Genomic DNA, 21,062 nt, shown 5'->3' with positions numbered 1-21,062 from the left:
TAAGCACAGTGGTAAACAGCAATATATAGTCAGTAGCTGCATATCAGACAATCCAAAATTATTGAACATTTCTATCATTGTAGAAAGTTTTATTGAACAGTGCCAATTAAGACTTGATACTCAAAGAATGGCCTGTGTTCCATTATCTTTGGCCTCACATAAGAGTTTTTTTCATATGGACATTAAAGTTTGAGAAGCTCCAGGTCATTCACACATACTCTAATTTGCTAATCATGGATTTAAATAACATATTTATCCAAGCCTTAATGTCTTAATTAATGATATCAGATTATATATTATTTATTCATTCATTCAAAACCATTTGTTGAGCACCTACTATGTTTTAGGTGTTGTGCTGCTATAAGATGAGTACATTGTGGGGAACAAAGTAAGATACTTTAATATTCTTTTGAAAATGGGGTAAGATTTAAAGCAATGGTGGAAATGAGAGAGAGAGAGAGAGAGAGAGAGAGAGAGAAAGGAAAAAGAAAGGAAAAACAGTTACTCTCTAAGTGTCATGAAGGACCAAGTAAGTTATAGAGAACATTGGAAAGAAAAGTGCTACAACATAAGGACAGCAAAGAAGGATTCTCAGAATAGGTAACATTAAATCTAATATCTCAACGATGTCAGAGTCAGAAAGGATAATCATGAACACGGCTTACTCGTAAGTAGGTTTCATTTGTGACCATCCATATAGATTGTGAACATTGTAATGCAAAACTGATGATTCATCACTGAGGATCTGCTCGGTTTCCATGCACATGGTTCTGAAATGTAATCCCTCATGTCTTTTTGTGAGTTCTAGAGAAGAAAAAAAAAGTGAAAAAATACTAATATATTATAAGGTGCCCTATATTAAAGTGCGTAAAAGGCAACTATATATTCTTTTGGAAAAAACATTACATTTTGCTTTAAATATTATTGATTTTAACCATTTGTACGTGCTGCCAATGTTATGACAAAGGTAAAAAACAGTCTATAATTGTAATTGATTGTAGTTACCATTGTGATTGAAAAAAATGTGAAAATTTTTACTATAGTCAGTAACAAAATAAAAACCAGAAAAATTAATGTACTCCTAAATGTCTATTATATTTAATCATTTAGATGAGAAATACTGATTAAATAGGCTTTAAAAATGCAAATCCTGGGGTTAAGAACCAACACTAGCTTTTGACCCACTTTTTCTCAGTTTAAGATGCTTTTTTTCCCCCAAGTCTTGCCATCACTTTATGTTAACAGTTTATGAAGATTACTGTCCATATAAAAGTATGAGGATGAACACCAAAAGACTGGACCTTTCCCTCCCCCAAAAAAGTGTTTCTATTTTATCATTCCCCCCCAGTAAAGAAACATTTTTTTAAAAAATCTGTATAAAAGCTTTCTATTTTCTATTAGAAAGAATATTGAGAATTTCTAGGAAAAGTCTTATGAAAATTAAAGCAATAATTTTAAACACTTTAGAAATGTATTCTTATAGTAAAACATTTTTCTTGATTTTATTCCCAATATAATATTAGATAATATTGGCAATGGATTGAAGTGTGGTACAGTGTGCAGATGGGTAGTGAGAATTGGGGATGTGAATCTTGTTCCCCAATAAGAAATTACATAAACCTAGTAAATAAATTAATAATAACATTACATTAAAGTAAAAGCAACAATATTGTACCTGGCATATAAGGTGGATAATTTAGCTCTTTATTTCTGCATGAAGTAGTTGACCCATGTATGAAACTTGATGGTTCATTCATATCCTTTAAAAAAAGGAAGAAAAGTAAACAGAAAACAAATTTAGAAATTGTATTCTTAAAAGAACTAATTCAGAGGACCAGTAAGTTAAAGTAGCATATTTGAGTAATGACATTTAATCACTTCTAAAAAGCAAAAAATAAGACATTTTAATGATACTAAAGACATTAGGTTAGCTCAGTGTTTCTGTTTTACAATTCATTGCCTACTTTTGACAAACTTAAAATGTCTAATTTTTTTCTGTAGATATAATATGTACATAAAAGTGATTTTTTTATGTTTTCTAGACATAAAGTTATATTATAATAGTGTATATTCTTCTATGTACTCTCTTGAACACTCATGCCTTGGATCAATTCCTTTTAAAAAAACACAAAGGTTTGTGAAATTTAAAATCATAAGATTTAGCTTATAATTAAAAAAATTTCAGAGAGTATCTGAGCACACATTTCAGGATCCCAGTACCCAAATATAAAGGGACCATCATCTATACTAATAATAGACAAATATGTAAATTGATCATCACTCCACGACACCTACAGCCAATCAGGAGTGAGCAAGCAAATTAACCCAACAAAGATGGCGGGCCTGTGGAGAGGGCATCCCTGGACCCTGCCTATTCTGAGCCTGTGGGCAGCACATGCGCACACTGGCGCCGAATGGCCGGGGTCCCAGGGATGCCACTAGAGTGTTCGGTCCTGTCAGCCCAGCCTTTGGGCAGCTGAAATTCCCAGTCCTTTTGTTTCTGCTGCCCCTGGACTGGAAGTGGGAACCAAGAGCTCAGGGAGCACCAGGAATTCTGGGAATCATAGTTCTGGTGGCAGCCCCTGGACTGGAAGCAGAAGCCCAGAGGGAGGGGAGCACCAGGAATGCTGGGAATCATAGTTCTGGTAGCAGACGCATTGCTGGATCTCCTAGACACTGGAGAGTTACTGAGCCCTGAACAAGTTACTGTTGCGGGTGGGGATGGAGGGAAAGCAAAGGTGAGAGACATAAGTAAAATCAGAGTGTCGAGGAAAAATTAAAAGGAAGATATCCTAAAACTTCTAGGAAATCTCCAGCAATGAAGCAAAGAAAAAAAAGACCTCTATTATTCAGTGAGCACCAAACCAAACTGGGTTGGGGTCTCAGACAATTCACTCATATGACTGCAAAGACAGACAGAAATTCCCAGATTGGAGAGGGCTCCCCTGAGGGCTCCCAGATTGGAGAGGGTGCAGGTCAGGCTGAGGCACCCACCCCCCGTGCATGAATTTTGTGCACCGGGCCCCTAGTCTATATATAAATATATAAATTAGCTACCATTTAAAGGTTATTATTCCATCTGAAGAAAAATTTATATTTTCTGGATCAAGATATCTTTCTTGGCGATATTGTAATTGGAATCCCTTATAGTGCATAACTTTATACATGAAATAAATCTGCATTTATCACTAATTAAAAAAAGCGATGCTTTATACAATTTTATATTCTCAAGACGTGCATATAGCAGCACCTTTTTAAAGGCTTCTTCAATTAAAAACAAGTAAATTAATGCATATCTGTTACAAAATCAACAAAGAAACGTCACCGCCAAAACTCTAGAGAAGTATTATGTAAAATCTCTTGTAATAAATATTTACTTCTGGTAAACTTTTATGCTATATTAAAATTATATTATCAATCTTATTAATAATATTTTAGAGTTACACCTAAGAGTAAGAGATGGTTTGAGAAATAATTTGTCTAATATGTAAGAGATTATGATTTCTTACATCAGAGAGAGTTGAGTGTAAGATTTATACCTCCACTGAATGAAATTAAAATACATACTTATAAGCACTTATGAATAGTTAGAAAAGTAGGCTATTTTGGTTCCTTGGTCAAATTGAAAATATTAAACTTGAATATTCATAAAATAGCATTTATGTAGATAAATTGAATTGGTAAAACTATCTTAGCAGTCCCTTGCATAAGAAAGCTTTATGAGAAGTGAATGAGCTAATTTTCACAAATACTTTGTTGACATTATTAGAATCTAGTAAGAATTTTGTATAATGAATACACAATAAATAACTTAGAACAGTGATTTTCACCATTTTCATCTCATGGCGCACATAAACTAATTACTAAAATTCTGTGGCACACCTAAAATACATTTTTTTGCCACTATGACAAAAAATAGGTATAATTTTGATTCATTCATACCAGATGGATATTGTTGTGTTCGCTATTGTCATTTTTTTTATTTGACAGAAGTCAGTGCCCCTGACAAAGTAGTTAGGTATCACATATTCTAAAATTTCTTGAGGCACACCATTGGGCCTGCCGTGGCATACCTATTGAAAATCTCCGACATAGAATATAAATTACTCAGTGTTTACTCACAATCCACAAGCCATCAAACTTCATCTGGTCATTGTAGAAATCTATGATTTCCCTTTCCCACCACTCTGCTGTGGAGCGCCTGAAGAAATCTGGAAAAGCGACATGAGCTCTGGAAGCCTGTAAAGATAAGAGTTACACCAAGAATTATAAAATCAAAGAGAGACCATGCGCGTCTAAGTCAGACATTGGTCTGTCAGATCCACAAGATGTGGACAAGTGATAAGAAAGGCAACCTGATATCACCTTTAATTCCATAAACATACATGATTTCCCTCCAAGCACCAAACAGCGATGGAGAGTAAAAGAGAGAGAGAGAACAGCCTGGGGCTCTTTTAGAGATTGTAAAGAAACAGTTCAAAACATACAGAAACATATTTCAGCACTTCTTAGAGTGATAGGGAAGTTTTTACACCTTATCTTTAGAGCCCTAAACAGCAGCTTTGCCATTGCTGTGCGTGGTGAGGAGAACCAGAAAATAAGCCATCTACTTTTTCAGGAAAGTATTCAAAATGAATGATTGGTCAAAGTGATCATTAAATCCATGTGTTGAATTTCTTTTAGACATATAATTAATGAATGCAAAACTTACATTAACAGCTTCATCTTCAGTCAGACTTTCATTTATCGTTATATTAGGCAAATCTGGCCAAACCTACAAAAAAAAAAAGAAGAAATTGGAAAACAGTTTAAAATAACTTCAGTATGATATGACTGTGTTGTAAATAAATTATAATAGAGTTTAAGAGGCATATTATAGACTCAAGATTCCAGATCAGTAATTCTTTCATTTATCTTTTTCAGTTTTTGTTTTGCTATATGTCCTATTTTCAAACTATTCCCATTTCCCATATTAATCTCTAGTATAATATGGTAAATAAGAAATAAAAAGCCAACTGTAGCAGTAGGTAGTGATTTGGAAACAATTCATGAAACCAAAGGTCTGGTGAAGCAATAATATGAAAACCATATACTAAATTTAACTTAATATAGTATATTAAAACTGTTTCTATAATTATTCCAGGATTAAAATGTAAAAATAATAAATATATTTTTATGTAAAAGTAATGAAGATCTGAGTTGGATGATGTCATGCTGAGGCAAATATCTTTTTGGGTTCACAGTTCGTACTAAATCCCATTCTCCCTTCCCTCCACCTCCAAGACCACCCCTGCCCCGGCCTCCTTCTTAACAATGTTTTCCTCCACCTCAACCACAAACACGCAAAATCGAGACCCAATTCAATCACACTGAATATCTGAGAATTTGAGTCTACGTTGCAGAAACTAGGAAGTCCCATATAAAAAATGTAAATTATTCTCAAAGGACTAATTACCTACGAAAGATTTGTTACTGAAAGTGGAAAAATAGATTAGAGATTAGAAGCATACAAAAAAAGTACAGAAATATAGAGTGATAAGAGAGCGGGTAGAACAAAATCCCTTTTTATGTCCAATATGTCATCCTCTATACTGGCATGTTTCTTGAAATATGATTTTTCACTAAGTGTATCATAGGTTTTTTTTTTCCTCATTTTATTTTAACCTTTAATTTTGAAATTATTTTCAAATTTACATAAAAGCTGCAAAAATTATACCTAGAGATTTTCTATACCCTTCACCCTGCTTCCCCTAATGTTCACATATTTATAACTACCATGCAATGATCAAAACAAAGAGGTTAATATCAATATAATACTATTAACTAATCTACAGGCAATTTTGAATTTCACCACTTTTATCACTGATGTGGTCCAAGATCCAAAAAGGATCCCAGAAGGCATTTAATTATCTCTCCCACCATGGAATTTTGTATATCTTTTTCATTCTAGTAATGACTAGTGAATATTTTTTCTTCTCTCTTTTATATGTAAGCCAAATCAGGATATTTTCTAAAATATATACATAACCAGGTCTGAATATTATTGTTTAAATGCAATATAGTGAATTATATTCCTTGTTCAAATTAGAAATATGAAAATAGCTCTTAAAAAACATTGCTTATTTTGCTAATGAAATGTTTTTAAAAGAAGTGCATACATTTAATTGACTCTTGCAGTATAGAATAATAAATTGCCATGTTATTAATGGTAGTTTTGTAATAAAAAATAAAGTAACAAGAAATACAAGAAATACAATTTAAAAATGAAATAAATAGTATCTGGACATATAACTTATATGACTTCTTTCTCTGTTTCTAATAATTTGGATTAAACTCAACAGTATATATTCTTTCCTTTATTAGCTACTACATTCCACACAATACATATATTTCTCTAACATGTTTTTAACAGTGTTTTAATTCAGTAGAAACATTCAATGAAATAGCATGTTTTACGTATTTTATTTCAAGGTCAATTCAGTACCTTTGCCCAACAGATATCATTGGTATTAGGCCATTTGATAAAGACATCTTTTTCCTGTCCTCTTGTAAATGCAGGGTAAGGCTTCGTTTCATTTCCTGAAATTGCTGGATCCTAAATTGAAATGAAATACAAATCCCATTACTATGGAATAAAACCAGGGCCTCTTGGGTAGTTGTTATGAAACATTGGAATTTTCTATTACCATATTATCATTATACTGTGCTCTCATAGACATGGACTAAGAAATTGACTGATGATATAAACTTTATTGTTCTAGCTATGTTCTCTTCTAAATTCCTTAGAAAAAAAAAGTAAGAACTTTGAGAATATATTTGCTACGATTTTAAGCAAGATTACTAGAGTTTTTCTTTTGTCTTTATTTTCCCCGAGGGATTTCTGGCCGCTTAGCATACTTCTTGTGAGATATGGATAAAATATGCTCCCCACTGAATCACTAAGTTGAAGGCAAAATTTCAAACATGAGAAAAGTAAGATGCAGTCCTAGAGAATGATTTGGGAGATGTATAGGAAGAAAAAAAATCCATCATCACTTTGAGATAGCTTCTATACATTGAGGCCAGTTTACAGCATGAGTGATTACTAAAAACCAGCTAGCTTTTGACTCCCAGCTTTAGTCTTAGGTCTCTAAAGATATACCAAGTATTAGGTATTCTGTAGCAGCCCATGTACATAAAATGAAGTGTTAAAGGAAGAAAGTTGTAGATTTGGGAATAGAATCAAACTTATATAATTCCTATTTTGAAACACCTCCTAAACCTATATCTAGGAGAAAAAATCTTAATAAAAGAAAGGTAGTAAGACTCAGAAAAAATATAAACTATAAATACAGACCAGGATAATAATGTATTTCATTCCTTCACTTCTTATTTTGTCAACAAACTGAGGAAGGTCACGGAAGTCTTCACCGATTGTGAAGTCTAGTTGCCTCTCCATGTAATCAATGTCTGTGTATTGTACATCCTGAAAAATATGAGAATTGCGGTAGTGGAGCAAGAATCACAAGTGTGAGTGTATCACATTTTATCATACTTATGAAAACACTACCCATATTAAAGTTTCAGTGCCTCTTCACTCGATTAGAAAGAGAAGTAATCAGGTAATGCAACACTCAGGAATAAAAGTAGTATGTAAGGACGCCAAATATTCTAAGAACAAGGTCACATAAATGTTTTGTTTTGTTAACAGTCCATTTCATAATTTTGACTTAGAAGTCAAAATTCTTTCAAATCAGTATCTTTTATCATGTAATTCCCAGAGGAAACAGGAAGGCACAGAAGTAAAGGATTTATGACATTATAAAATTATGTTAAATGGCAATTTGGAATTTTGTACAATGTATACAGAAAGAGGCATTGCACTGTTTCTGGAAAAATAATGCAAATATAGGGTAATTTCAAATAATTCTAATATTTCCAAAGAGGAAGAAAGAGTTACTAGTAAATCCATTAAATTGTGTAAGATTTCTTCTTCTTTTTTTAATCAACAAAGTCAATTTTGAAATAATAGCCCAAGCTAATATAAGCAAAACAATGCCTTGAAATAGGTATTTGCAGATATGTTTAAACTAATAAATGTTTGAATGTTATCATGAAATTTTTAATTAGGCCTAAATAACAAATTTGTTAATTATTTTCTGTTAATAGAAATTAGCTTGATTTTCTTCTAGTTGCTATAAAATATATGGCAAATATAGTGGATGGCCCTTTTTATTTTAAAAAAATGGGGAAAATCTCCTTTTCTTTAAAAAAAACCCACCTGCACATTTCTATCTCATCCATTATATAGCTAATATCCCCATTATAATATGTTCAGGAACCAGATACTGAATTGTACTATATGCACTCATGTCTTATAATAAGGTCCTTCTCATTCTTCTTAGAATGAGTCCTTACATACACATACCACTCTAGATTCCCATGCTTACATGTTACCATGAGATCTCCAGGATTCCTTACCACTAAAATATAAAATTACAGGGACTGATTATTTTTGGATACTTAGGAATGTTTATTTTCCCAAACATTGAGAGATAAGGATATTCTGCCAGCTCTCTAATTCTGTATTCTAACATTACAAGTATCATCTATTCCAGGGCAAAAAGCACAGTTTTAACTCCAATTTCTTCCCTGTAATTTCTCACATTGGTTGATGGAATAACTGTGTGGACCCTTCCTCTCATCTAAAGAGAATATGGGGAATGTGTCTGACTATCTATGCCACCCGATGTTGATGAGAGAGATACAAATGCACAGTGACTTGTTTATACAACTCTGGGGCATGGAATAGGGGGGGGGGGAAGAAATGATATTATTACTTTTCCTTTATCCTAATAAATATTCCTAATAAAGATTTTACATTTTATAAAAATGTTATTTCCAATTTATTAGGTGCTCCTAAAAACTAAGCCTTGATTATTGCCAAATGCTAAATATAATTTTAAAGTACATGTGTTTATTTCATTCTGATTTTCTACAAGACATATTTAACACAGTCTTAAAAGTTTATGTACATACATAGGGGATCTGAGCAGCTGTCATGTTTTCATATACTTCCTGAACCTCTGAAGTATTTTTGTAGCCATAACGACATAATTGGAATCCCAAAGCCCAATAAGGTGGCATGACTGGTCGGCCAATTACCTTTAAAAACAAAAATTATTTGTGAACTAAGAGAATTACTTATGGAGAGAAATTTATGTGTTTTTTTTTTCTAAAAACAAGCTCAATCATACTTCATGAAATTGCTTTGTTGCAACTTCTGGAGTTGGGCCCAAAAACATGTAAAAGTCCAAGATTCCTCCAATTGTGCGGTAAGTTAGAGCAGGAGTTGGCTGAAATGTCACATCTAGAAATTCAAAACATGATTACATTGTTATCTATATACAAAATATTATTTATTAAAAGTCACATAACAGAGCCTGAGTAGGTGCGCAAGCTCACAACACTCCACATGAGAAATCTTAAATATGATGGTTTTACCCATTGCATTGCTGTTAAGAAAGAAAACTCCATGAGCATTGTCCTCATCTTCCAGAGCCATGTGATAGGGATGAAATCCATAGGAATTTAGTTTATACTAAAAAAATAAACATAACATATATTCAGATGATAAGACCATGTAAAGTTTGTTGATGTAATATTTAAATTCATTATAAGAGTGAGCCTAGGAAGTTAAATGTGACTCCCTTGCACATACAAACTGAATTAACCACATTTCCCTTAGAAATTAATTTTGTTTATTATTAAAACTATGATTGCTTTAGATCATGCAAATAAATATTCAGATATGTAACACCCATGAAACTGTCTCATATTGACATAAAAATCCATTGGGATTAGAGTAATTGGGTTTTTTTTCTACAGATTTTATATGTTAATTATTTTATACAGTTGCATTTCTTTTTCAATAATTTATTTCCATAAAAATGATTAAACTACTCAACCTCTTAAGTAATTAATCTAATCTTGTTTAGGCACAATAAAACTCTAGTTAAAAGATGTAATTAACATTCCCTTTAAGTGAGCATCACATGTGGCACATGGAAATAAGCTAGTATTTTATAAAAAATGTATTTTTTCATGATATGTCTAGAATAATTGAGGAGAAAGAAGGGCTAGGCAGTCAGAGATGGGACCGTGGGAGAGGGGGAAGAGTGGGGAAGTCCTAGAACAGCAGTTCTCAACCTGTGCGTCGGGACCCCTTTGGGGGTCAAACGACCCTTTCACAGGGGTCGCCTAAGACCATCGGAAAACACATATATAATTACATATTGTTTTTGTGAATAATCACTATGCTTTAATTATGTTCAATTTGTAACAGTGAAATTGGGGGTCACCACAACATGAGGAACTGTATTAAAGGGTTGCGGCATTAGGAAGGTTGAGAACCACTGTCCTGGAATAACAGGGCCTTGAAGACAGGGAGAGGATACAGCTTGTTGAGGGCACCACAGAGTCAAACAAAAGGACCTAGAACTGAACCCAGCTCAGGCAACCCAGCTGGGTGGGGAAAGAAGGGCGCCAGTGAGAGATGTGAACTTTAAAATGTATGGATGCTGCTAAGACAGACAGCTTGCAGATAACTAATCACAAGGCAGTGAGGCGTATGACCAATCCTAAGTATGTTACTAAGGCAGAATTCTTTGAAAGGACCAATCAGGAGCTAACAAGGCATGTATCTACCACTAAACAAAAAAAAGCCCTCTCTCTCTCTCTCTCTCTCTCTCTCTCTCTCTCTCTCTCTCTCTCTCCCTGCCTCTCCTGTGGCAGTGGATGTGCTCCCCTGTGCCCACCTGGCTTATGGCCATGTGGGACTCGACACATGGACTAATGGCTTTTAATTAGCTTGGATGCTGAACTACACATGGCTGCAACATGGAACGCAAGCTCTGTACACTGGCCTGCTTTTGGAACCCCAGCAGCACCTTTCCCAGGACTGGCCTGGGGGACATGGGACTTTGGAACCTGAGACAGAGAAGCTTCATTGGTAACCTGCTTTGGGCCCTCTCTGCTGTTCCATGCTTCGGGGAGTCTGTCCTTGTCTCAATAAACTTTGCTTCCACCTACTGTTTTTGTCCACAAACTCAGTTTTCAATTTTGTGAGACAACGGACTCGGACCCGAACACCACATTTTGGTTTCATAATTATAGCTGATATTAGTTCTGCAGCGCATTAAATATTCATGATGTGTATTTAATTAATAAGTGGGAACATTGGGAAAAGTGACATGAGCTTATAAAAACATTTTTTAAAGATGTAACTAGCAGTACGGACTCATAAAAATGCACAACTGCAGCTGTGTGTCAGACAGGAAAAAGTTGGCATCAAATCATTATCTAAGAAGTAAAAGAAAAAAAAGTTAAAGAGAACTATTCAGTTACTTTCTAAAAGCTGAGAGTAAACATGGATTTGGCAGGGAATACTGAACCTTAATGTTCTTTCTCTACATTTGAGATAATGAATTAGGGCACTACCTCATCTCTCACTGTACTCAATGTTATCCAACTAATCCTCTACTTTTGCCAGCAATTGATGGTGACTTCTTTGTTTGTTTTTCAGAAAGTCATTTTAGCAACTCTGTAGATCTCCAGTCTCTGTCATTACTTCAATACCAAAGTACTAGTACAGGCCTACATAGAACGGGCTGGGATCCTAATCATGGTCTTAGATGCCTCATGAGATAGCTGAAGATTAATACCTACACCAGGGGGTTGGTCTCTTGTGAACATTCCCCAAGTGTTCCAGTTTAGATCTCGCTTAAATGCTGTGTGTTCCACTTCCCCAAAACCATATATATATTCTGATGGCAGGCGAGTAGATATTTGAATGAACTGGTCATTAAAAGTAAATCCAGGTAGGCGAGAATCCCAGCTAAAAACAAAAGAAAACAATTCTATTTCTGTAAACATTTACAAAATAGTATCACAAATAACAGTGGTGATTCTTCCTTGGGTGAGCTAAACATCAATAATATTCTCTCTATATTCTTTATTGTAAGCAGATACCAAATGGTAATAGATAATTATTCCAAAATATATTTATTTTGGCTAAGTCAAGGAATACCTCAAATATATTTCACATATTCACCATTATCAATACAGTGAACCATAATATGATTAATGTGACTATTTCTCTTTATTTTATTTTTAAATATATTCTATTGATTTTTTTTTTTACAGAGAGGAAAGGAGAGGGTTAGAGAGTTAGAAACATTGATGAGAGAAACATCGATCAGCTGCCTTCTGCACACGCCCTACTAGGGATGTGCCCTCAACCAAGGTACATGCCCTTGATCAAAATCAAACCTGGGACCCTTCAGTCCGCAGGCCGATGCTCTATCCACTGAGCCAAACTGGTTGAGGCTATGTTTATCTTGCTTTTAAAAATAAATATATTGCTTTTAAAAATAAAATTAATATGAAGTTATAAATAATATATGATATGGAAGTAACATAGGTCCTAGAAACCTGTTACCTTCAGATAGCCCAGTAATGTTTTTTCTACATATAGAATAAAAAAAATCAATATTTCTACATATAGAATAAAAAGATATCAAAACTATAAGGCATAATTGATACTTTAATTTAAAATTCTCCCTTTTTAATATTCCAATAATTTTCTTTTTGTATTTATAAAAATCAGTGTTTTAAAAAAATATCCATAAGAAATGTGTTGCAGTGAATGTATTGTTTTTTCTAGTCTTTGCAAGAACATAGAGGAGGAAAATAATTAGGATTGGCAGTGTAAGAAAGTATAAGTATTACAAAGAGTTTGGGACATTTTTTATTTTTATATTAATTATGAACAAGTATTTACTAAGTAATAATGATTCTCAAATAATGATAAGTATAATTTTGCACCAGGACTTTTTTACAAAATGGCTGAGTTTGTTAACCTTTGGAACAAAATCATTCTCATAATTTTTTTTAAAAAATACAGATATACTTTTCTTTATTATTTGTATCCATTCTGACAATATGTTGTGAAAACATCTGGTCAACATCTTCTCAGAGATAGCATGGGAAGTTTAAATTACATTAAAGTATCTTTTAATATTTTATAATTCTCTACAAATAGAGAATTTCACACACAAAAAAACAAAACTTTTTTCTTAAATTTATTCATTATGATATAAAAATATCTAGATGCATGTATATTAATTTTCTTTCATTAGTGCCTAGCAGAAATAACATTAACTCAATCAAATTCCAGGACCATTAAACTTTGATTACAAAAGTCTAATAAAATATTTACATAACAAATTTCCAATTACTTATTTTGCTAAAACTCATCATGATTTTCAAGAGGAGTCTTGGCTTGGTTCTCAACTTGCTTTGAAAAATAAGTCTTAATATGTAATAATAAAAATCAATCACATCCAAATTGTAAATGACATTTAGGCAATCCTTAATGATAGTCCTATTAGTTTCTAATTGTTTAAGTTAAAAATGTTATGCCTTAACCGGTTTGGCTCAGTGGATAGAGCATTGGCCTGCGGACTGAAGGGTCCCAGGTTCGATTCCGGTCAAGAGCATGTACCTTGATTGCTGGCACATCCCCAGTAGGAGGTATGCAGGAGGCAGCTGATCGATGTTTCTCTCTCATTGATGTTTCTAACTCTCTATCCCTCTCCCTCTCTGTAAAAAATCAATAAAATATATTTTTTAAAAATGTTAAAGTAAGTCAACTTATTTGATATGACTAATATCATTTTTAGTATGATGATACTCTAGCACAGTGAAGGCTGTGAAAATAATCATCTTTCTTTTCCCCTCCTAGGATAAAATCAAGATATTGTTCATTTCAAATAATTCAATCACTTACATAACTCTTCCTGTGCTTCTTCGTCGAATCCAGATGCCAAAAGGTTTTTCCTGGATTTCAACATCATACAGTCTATTTTCATAAGTACTTGTTGGCGTGGTTGGAATGTTTAATGGTACTGGAACTTCATATCTCTTACTTTTCGGGTCATAAATCTATTGCTGAGATGGTATTTAAATATTAAAAAAATTAAATGATGGCTCAAACAATAATATATATATAGTATAATAATAATACATATATAGTATGCTTGTTTATATAATTCTTAATTCTGTATCCATGGCCCATATGTGTGTGTGTGTGTGTGTGTGTGTGTGTGTATATATATATATATATATTCCAAAAAATGTATACACACTCTAAAGGCAATGTTTATTAAAATACATTTCATTTTCAAAATGTAATAGAATCTGAAGCTATCAGCTATTACAGTTTGTATACACTTTTTGGGGACACCATGTATATCCAATCCCATATACATACATGAACAGGTAATGAGATCAAATTACCTACTGTATTTTATGCTTTTTTAAATTTTGCAATTTTTTCTACATAATGATAAATCATCAAAATCATCTTTTAGAGCTAAATAGTCTCTTTATGGAGATACAAAATTATTTTCCACTTCTGTTTAGACACAGTAGTTGTTTCAATATTTTTGTCATATGTGTGATCCTACATATTAATGTAAATTTATATTTATTCATGCCTTCATTTCCTCAGTAATTTCTTAGAAGTAAAGAATTAGGTAAGAGTATACTAATATTTGTAAGGTCCCTTTGATATCTATTTGTTAAGTGTTTGCCAGAATTAGTGTACTAATTAATATTCTCACCAAAATGTGTGCTCTAATACTGTTTTATGGTATGTTAAAAGTGTTTGTGTTCTAAATTGTCCTTTATTTCCTTGATAATGTTGACCAATGTTTTTCCACATGATTATTCAACATTGAGATTTCCCATTATTTGAATTTGTCTTTTATTCTTCTGGTCAATGAGTATAAGTATTATAATATTTTTATTCCCAATTATTATTTCTTCTTCTGTTATATGCTTGTTTTTAGATCTTGATATTTTTCTTGTTTGTATAAGTTGAAATTGCTTACTTTTTATGACCAAGGTGTCAGATATTTATCCATTTTTTATTTGTTTTCTGTTATAGTGTTTATTAATGTTGAAACATAATTTTTTACTTAGGAAATACATAGATTTTTATCTATGAGTTTTATGTCTTTATATCTATGGTTTGAAAGATCTTTACTAGCCAGATACAAGATAAATATGCAGCTAGTTGTTTTCTGAGCTTATGTTTGAATTACTTAATTTATATATATATATATATATGGCTAATATGCAAAGTGTCCCCCTTGGTAGTTCAATCGGGAGACTGGGAGTTCAATTGCTCACTATGATGTGTGCTGACCACCAGGGGGTGTCATGGAACAAAGGAAGGCCCCGGCTGGCAGCTGGCAGCCAGAAGGAAGGCCCCAGCAGGCAACCAGAAGGCCCCGATTGGCCCTGATCTCTGGCCAGGCCTAGGGACTCTACCTGTGCATGAATTTCTTGCACCGGGCCTCTAGTACATATATATAAAACTATATATATATATATATATATGTATATATATATATATATATATAGCATTATATGTTATATATATACACACATACAGTTATATTTTGTGTCATCACTTTATGATAAACTGAGAAGTTATTCTAACTGCAATTATGCTGTTTTAATTTTGTAAATGTTATCTATTTTTTTAGATGAACTTTAAATATTGTCATTGCCATATGTTTACTTTTCCAGGTAAATTAAAGGTTTTTTTAAATTAAGTTTCCAATAATATTCCATTGAGATTTCTATGAAAACTATTTAAAAGCATCAATTGATAAAAATGAGTTAACTTTTTAAAAATTTATTCTCAGGATTTCTCAGTACTTATTTAATATCTATCAACACTTTTTAATAGTTATTTTTCTTATAGACAGTCAACTCAATTCTATGATTTAAATATTTTTAGTATTTATATGACTATACTTCTCCTTTGATTTTGCTAATTGGATTTGCCACCATTTTAATTTCTAGATGGTGAATGATAGAGTACAGTAAAAGATTTTTTAAAAATACATTTTATATACAGTCATTTTGCTGATCTTATTATTTGTAATAGTGTTATTGTTTTTAATGGATTTTTAGATGTCTTAAGTAAAAAAATATATACATATAAGTGTAACTTTTGAAAGAAATTTGAATATTTTTGTATGTCTTAAGGCATTATTCAGAAAATTTAGATAACTATGTAAAAATAATGGAAATAGTAAGCATCCTGTCTTGCTTTTTTTATTTTGCTTATTTTAATGATATTAGCAACATAGTGCAGTCTAAGTGATTTATCCATGGCCCATATATATGTACAATATATATAGCCAATTTATAAAGGCTAAGCAACCATTCAACCGGCCGGTAGGTATGTCGCACACTGACCACCAGGGGGCAGACACTCAACGCAGGAGCTGCAGAGCTGCAGTGACTTGGCAGAGGTGGTTCTCAGGTGGCACACCCCGGAACCAGAGAGGAGGGCTCCCGATCCCTCGCAGGGCCATGTGATTCTGTGATTCCACCTTCGGCCATGGGTTATGTTGTTGCTGGGGCACTGTCATCCAATCTACTGCACTCTCGCATTTGCGTTCCACACTCTACAACAGCAACTTTGCAGAGTGCCCTCTCGCACTGAGGAACCCCTCAGGGGATGTCAGTTTTGGCCTGATTCTCACAGCCAGACTGAGGGGCCCCACCTGCCAGAGGGACCCCAGTCACTCCACAGATGCCCTTCGAGCCCTGGTGCTGCCCAAGGTGCAGTTGGCTAGGGAGGGACCATGGGAGGTTGGGTCCAGGGCGTATCCGGCCCATCTCGCCCAGTTCTGCCCTGCCGGCCACCTTCTAATTTTCTTTCAATGTGCATGAATTTGTGCTCCCAGGCCACTGGTTTAAATATATATTTAAAATTTATCTTTAGTGTTGAAAACATTACAGGTATCCCTTTCTCCCCCTTCTAGCCCACTCAAATCACCCTGAAAATTACTACTATATGCTTATTCACAAAGTTAACATAAATCAGAACTTTATTTAATGTGCATTTAGCTATAAGCTTTATAGAAAAATAAGTCATCAATCCAATTAATAATACTTAATTATTTATACTAAACATACCTTGAACTGCAGCATGTCATTTTTGTGATATTTCACCTCCACACGAAGAGTTGAGATGGGTTCTGAAGGTCGCTTTATTCGAGCATTTGCAGTGTTCAGCTGGAGGTCAGCGGTTACACCCATTGGTGAATACACAGTTGAAGTGACTAAATAAGGGTTGTCATTTCTAGGAAAGTAACAATCAGGTGCTCTGGACATAGTCTGAAAACACAATATATGTTTATTGACAGACACTGTAAGCATTGTAATATTTGGCTTTCAAAAATGTGAGGTAAACATGCTTAATCACATTTTGTTTGCTTTACAGATTTTATTGTATAATATAAAGTGAAATTGCAGTAGCAATATGAAATATCTATTATGTAACCAAAGATACCATGTACTAAAATGTTATATAAGATATTTGTATTTTAACTCTAAAGACAGACCAGTATAGCAGAAGGATCAAATTTCTATTTTCAACTCAGAAAATAGAATGATTGTGTAGTCTTTGCAAAAATTAAGTATATGACTCATAAATTTTGATCCATGCATGTTCTTTCTCTTCATACTGACTATTGCCTTTTGTGTGTTAAACAGCTCTGCAACAAATCTCAAAAGGGCAAGTACTTAAAATTATTTTCTTCTACTTATGCAGAACTATATTATTTCTTATTTAATGACTGGTCCTTATATTGGTGAATTACATCTGGACCAGTACTTGAAATAAAAATACTGATCAAAGATCAGAGCTAATTGGTTTACATAGGGGTGAAAAATAGGATCTAAGAAAAACAATAATTGTGGCACTAACGACTAGTTGCCTTACCACAATCCATTATCCAATCTTTCTTATTTATTAAACTAGAGGCCCGGTGCACGGTTTCGTGCACTGGTGGGGTCCCTCAGTGTGGCCTGTGGGGATTGGGCCGAAACCAGCAGCCCAATTCCGCCTACCATTCTTGCCTGCCACTCCCGCTCATCCCGGCCCTGCTGCGCCTGCCACAGGCTCATGCCTAGTCAGTCCCAATTGGGAAGCTTGCTCCACCACAGCGACGCTCACCAGCTGTAAGCCCTGCGTCTGGTGCCCATGGGTCAGTTAAGCGGTATTCCTGCTGTGGGAGCGCACTGACCACTAGGGGGCAGCTCCTGTGTTGAGCATCTGCTCCCTGGTGGTCAGTGCACATCATAGCAGCCAGTTGTTCGGTCACTTAGGCTTTTATATATATATATAGATTATTATTCTGTTGGGAGAAGAAATGTGCCCATCTACATTTTCAGTTCTCTTTTGAGGAAGTTGTATATGACCCCACAAACCTCCTTAAAAGAAAATGGTACAAGGTGATTAATTAGGATGCCCTTTGCACTTATACTTTCTGGACTTGGAATGCATATATAATGGTGGAAGCTATAACACAAGCTTGATGATGAAAAATGAATGAGAAATATAGGACACTGATGACATTGAGGGTTCAGCATATTAGGCCTTGGATTCTTATTTGTAAAAAAAAAAAAAATCCTATTTTGTTTAACAAAATCAGATTGTAGCTCTCTAATACTCTCAGCTTCAAGCAATCCTTAACCAATAGGAATACTATAATACTTATTTCAACTGCATGAAACTGAATGTCAATAGAATCAGAAATATGATTGACTTCAGAAAACTGCGAAATCTATATATGTCTCTCTCATAGTTTTATTTTTGCCCAATACAAATTCCTCTTTATCATTGTATAAGTATTCTTATTTATCTTTCTTAATGTTAGTTCATCAAGATTGCTAATTTTTTAGTTAGGATGAAATCAATCTTGCTGTATAATTTACGGAAATAGTATAAAAACCTATAGACTTAGTATTCAACAAATCATTTTTTAAAACTGGGTTTATCCACATAATACCTAATTAATTATAATTAATTAATTAAATATGTCTTTGAGTAGGTTTTATTTTATTTTTAATACTCAGCCCTGCCCCTCTTCACTCATGAACATCATACCTGAGATTTTTAAATCTGAGGTTTCAGTGATATCAGAGCAATAGGACCCTCGAGAGTTTGTGCGATCTGATGCCAGCATTAAGTACAAATGTGAAATTGGGTGAAGACAAGGATCATTTTGAGGTACAGCCATCAGATACACCACTATTTTATTAAATGAAGTTATATTATCCAAAGTGCCTGAAAAGCAACTTACACTTTCATTCAGTCTGGCATTTACTAAGCGAGGTCTGGAAAATTAATAAAGATAAATTTTCTATCAGAATTCCTAATTTCAAATCCCAAATGCTTATTCAGATGAATTTAGTCTCTATGCTGTAGAATTAAAATTATAATATGTAAATATTACAATGAAATGCTTATGTGAAAACCATATCATGGATCATAATTAAAATTCTTATTACCTGTTGCCATACACAGCCACGTTCTTCACAGCTTTTCTGCGTTGCAGCTTCTGCATCTGGATAACAATTAAATCTTTCATTTTCTGAGAAAATTTGATTCCACTGAACGGTAAAGTTTTTTCCAAGGTTAAACTTGAGATTGTAAATTAGGAGACTCTTTGGAGACAAAGAAAACATTAAAGATTATTTCTGACCATTGGACAATTTAAAAATATTTAACATTTATAAAATGCAGCAACCATAGCAATTCTTCAAATCAAGTCATAAGTAGTTTTAATATCATACTTAAAGAATAGAATAGAATGCCACTGAAATGGCTAGTGCCTCAAAACAGGAAAACTAGGAGAATTATAGATACTCAGGTAAAGTATTATCTTAAATTCTCAGTTCTTTCATTTAATGCTCTTGAGTCTTGGGGAAAATGGTCTACCATCAACTTTTTCACATTTTTAAATGTTGATAATGACCCCTACTGAAAGGGGGTGCTATACAGAATGAATATGTAAACTTTAAAGCACCTAGAATAATGCCTGGAGCGTACTAGGTATGAAAGACATGTTAGGTCTCTCAAGGAAGAAAAAGGTAAGAACAAACTGAGCACTTTGCTTGCTACAGAGGCTCCTAGAGTCTGAGGAGGAAACTTCTTATTAATACATATTTCTTTAATTTTGTCCTAAATTTTATTCATTGTTTGAAATATTTGAGGAACAAGTTACAGGGGTCTTAATATGGCATTATGCATAAAAGCAAAAATGAGGATATATATATATATATATATATATATAGAGAGAGAGAGAGAGAGAGAGAGAGAGATTATATATGCATATTCTATCCACAATTATTTACATGATTGGGAAATTGCAAAGTTACATTTGGTTATTATTTATATAACTTGGGAATAACATGGACATAATTTATCCCAAAGTTTCATCTACATAGCTTAGTTTTTATACCAGTGTATTTTCATAAATCTACATTCAAGGAATATTTTTTATAAAACTCAGAATTAGGAAACTATGTCTACTAGTATTTGTTCAAATCATTACATAAACATAAAAATAGACATATATAAGTTGAAATTGCAAAAACCAAATAAAATATTTTTGTATTATGTTATCTTTATAATCTTTGTTAGAGTCATAAAGTTCTCAAATAAATTTGTCCTATTTAATTTCTATTGATTTATTCCTGTTGTCCTGGGAATATAATATACAAATTATACTATATTTACTAAATAAAAATAATTAGCCAATACATATTTTTATAAAAGTCCCTAAGTGAAGAACTCTGGGCCAAGAGGCTTAAGAGTTAGGCAAAAATACTCTGAAAATATTGTGTATCTAAAATAATTTATAATTTATTTAGGCTGATATTACTAATAATTCAGTATTATATAAGTGGTGGAAAAGTAAATACCTCTAAAATCACTTCTATGTTTTAATTTATTATTTTTAATATTTAACTACATAAATTTATTACCCAAAGCAACATTATGATTTAAATATCACATGTTATAAATGAGGAGGCTGAGATAATGAAAGATTAATTTGATATGTTTAAATACACATATTTATTTTTCTCTTTAGTATACCTGTTCACAAAAACAAAAAGTACAATATGGGGTCTTGTACTAGAAGGGCTTT

General features: G+C 33.2%; 1 protein-coding gene across 1 annotated transcript in view; it reads right to left on the bottom strand.

Annotated features, from left to right (window-relative positions):
- SI (sucrase-isomaltase) overlaps nt 1-21,062 on the bottom strand; it is an 82,164-nt gene that overhangs the window by 18,947 nt on the left and 42,155 nt on the right. The window contains exons 24-36 of the mRNA XM_023753914.1: nt 19,420-19,575; nt 17,041-17,241; nt 13,829-13,983; nt 11,707-11,875; nt 9,484-9,580; nt 9,237-9,349; nt 9,019-9,144; nt 7,337-7,465; nt 6,485-6,595; nt 4,712-4,774; nt 4,123-4,239; nt 1,676-1,760; nt 666-804 (exon numbers count right to left, since the gene is read on the bottom strand). Of these exons, the coding sequence (XP_023609682.1) occupies nt 666-804; nt 1,676-1,760; nt 4,123-4,239; nt 4,712-4,774; nt 6,485-6,595; nt 7,337-7,465; nt 9,019-9,144; nt 9,237-9,349; nt 9,484-9,580; nt 11,707-11,875; nt 13,829-13,983; nt 17,041-17,241; nt 19,420-19,575 (1,661 nt within the window). The remainder of the gene's footprint in view (nt 1-665; nt 805-1,675; nt 1,761-4,122; nt 4,240-4,711; nt 4,775-6,484; nt 6,596-7,336; nt 7,466-9,018; nt 9,145-9,236; nt 9,350-9,483; nt 9,581-11,706; nt 11,876-13,828; nt 13,984-17,040; nt 17,242-19,419; nt 19,576-21,062) is intronic.

Source organism: Myotis lucifugus, unplaced genomic scaffold, assembly GCF_000147115.1.
Source record: "Myotis lucifugus unplaced genomic scaffold, Myoluc2.0 scaffold_53, whole genome shotgun sequence".
NCBI lineage: Eukaryota > Metazoa > Chordata > Mammalia > Chiroptera > Vespertilionidae > Myotis > Myotis lucifugus.
Note: the sequence above shows the minus strand (reverse complement) of the source record. Positions and strands in the feature narration are given on the sequence as shown.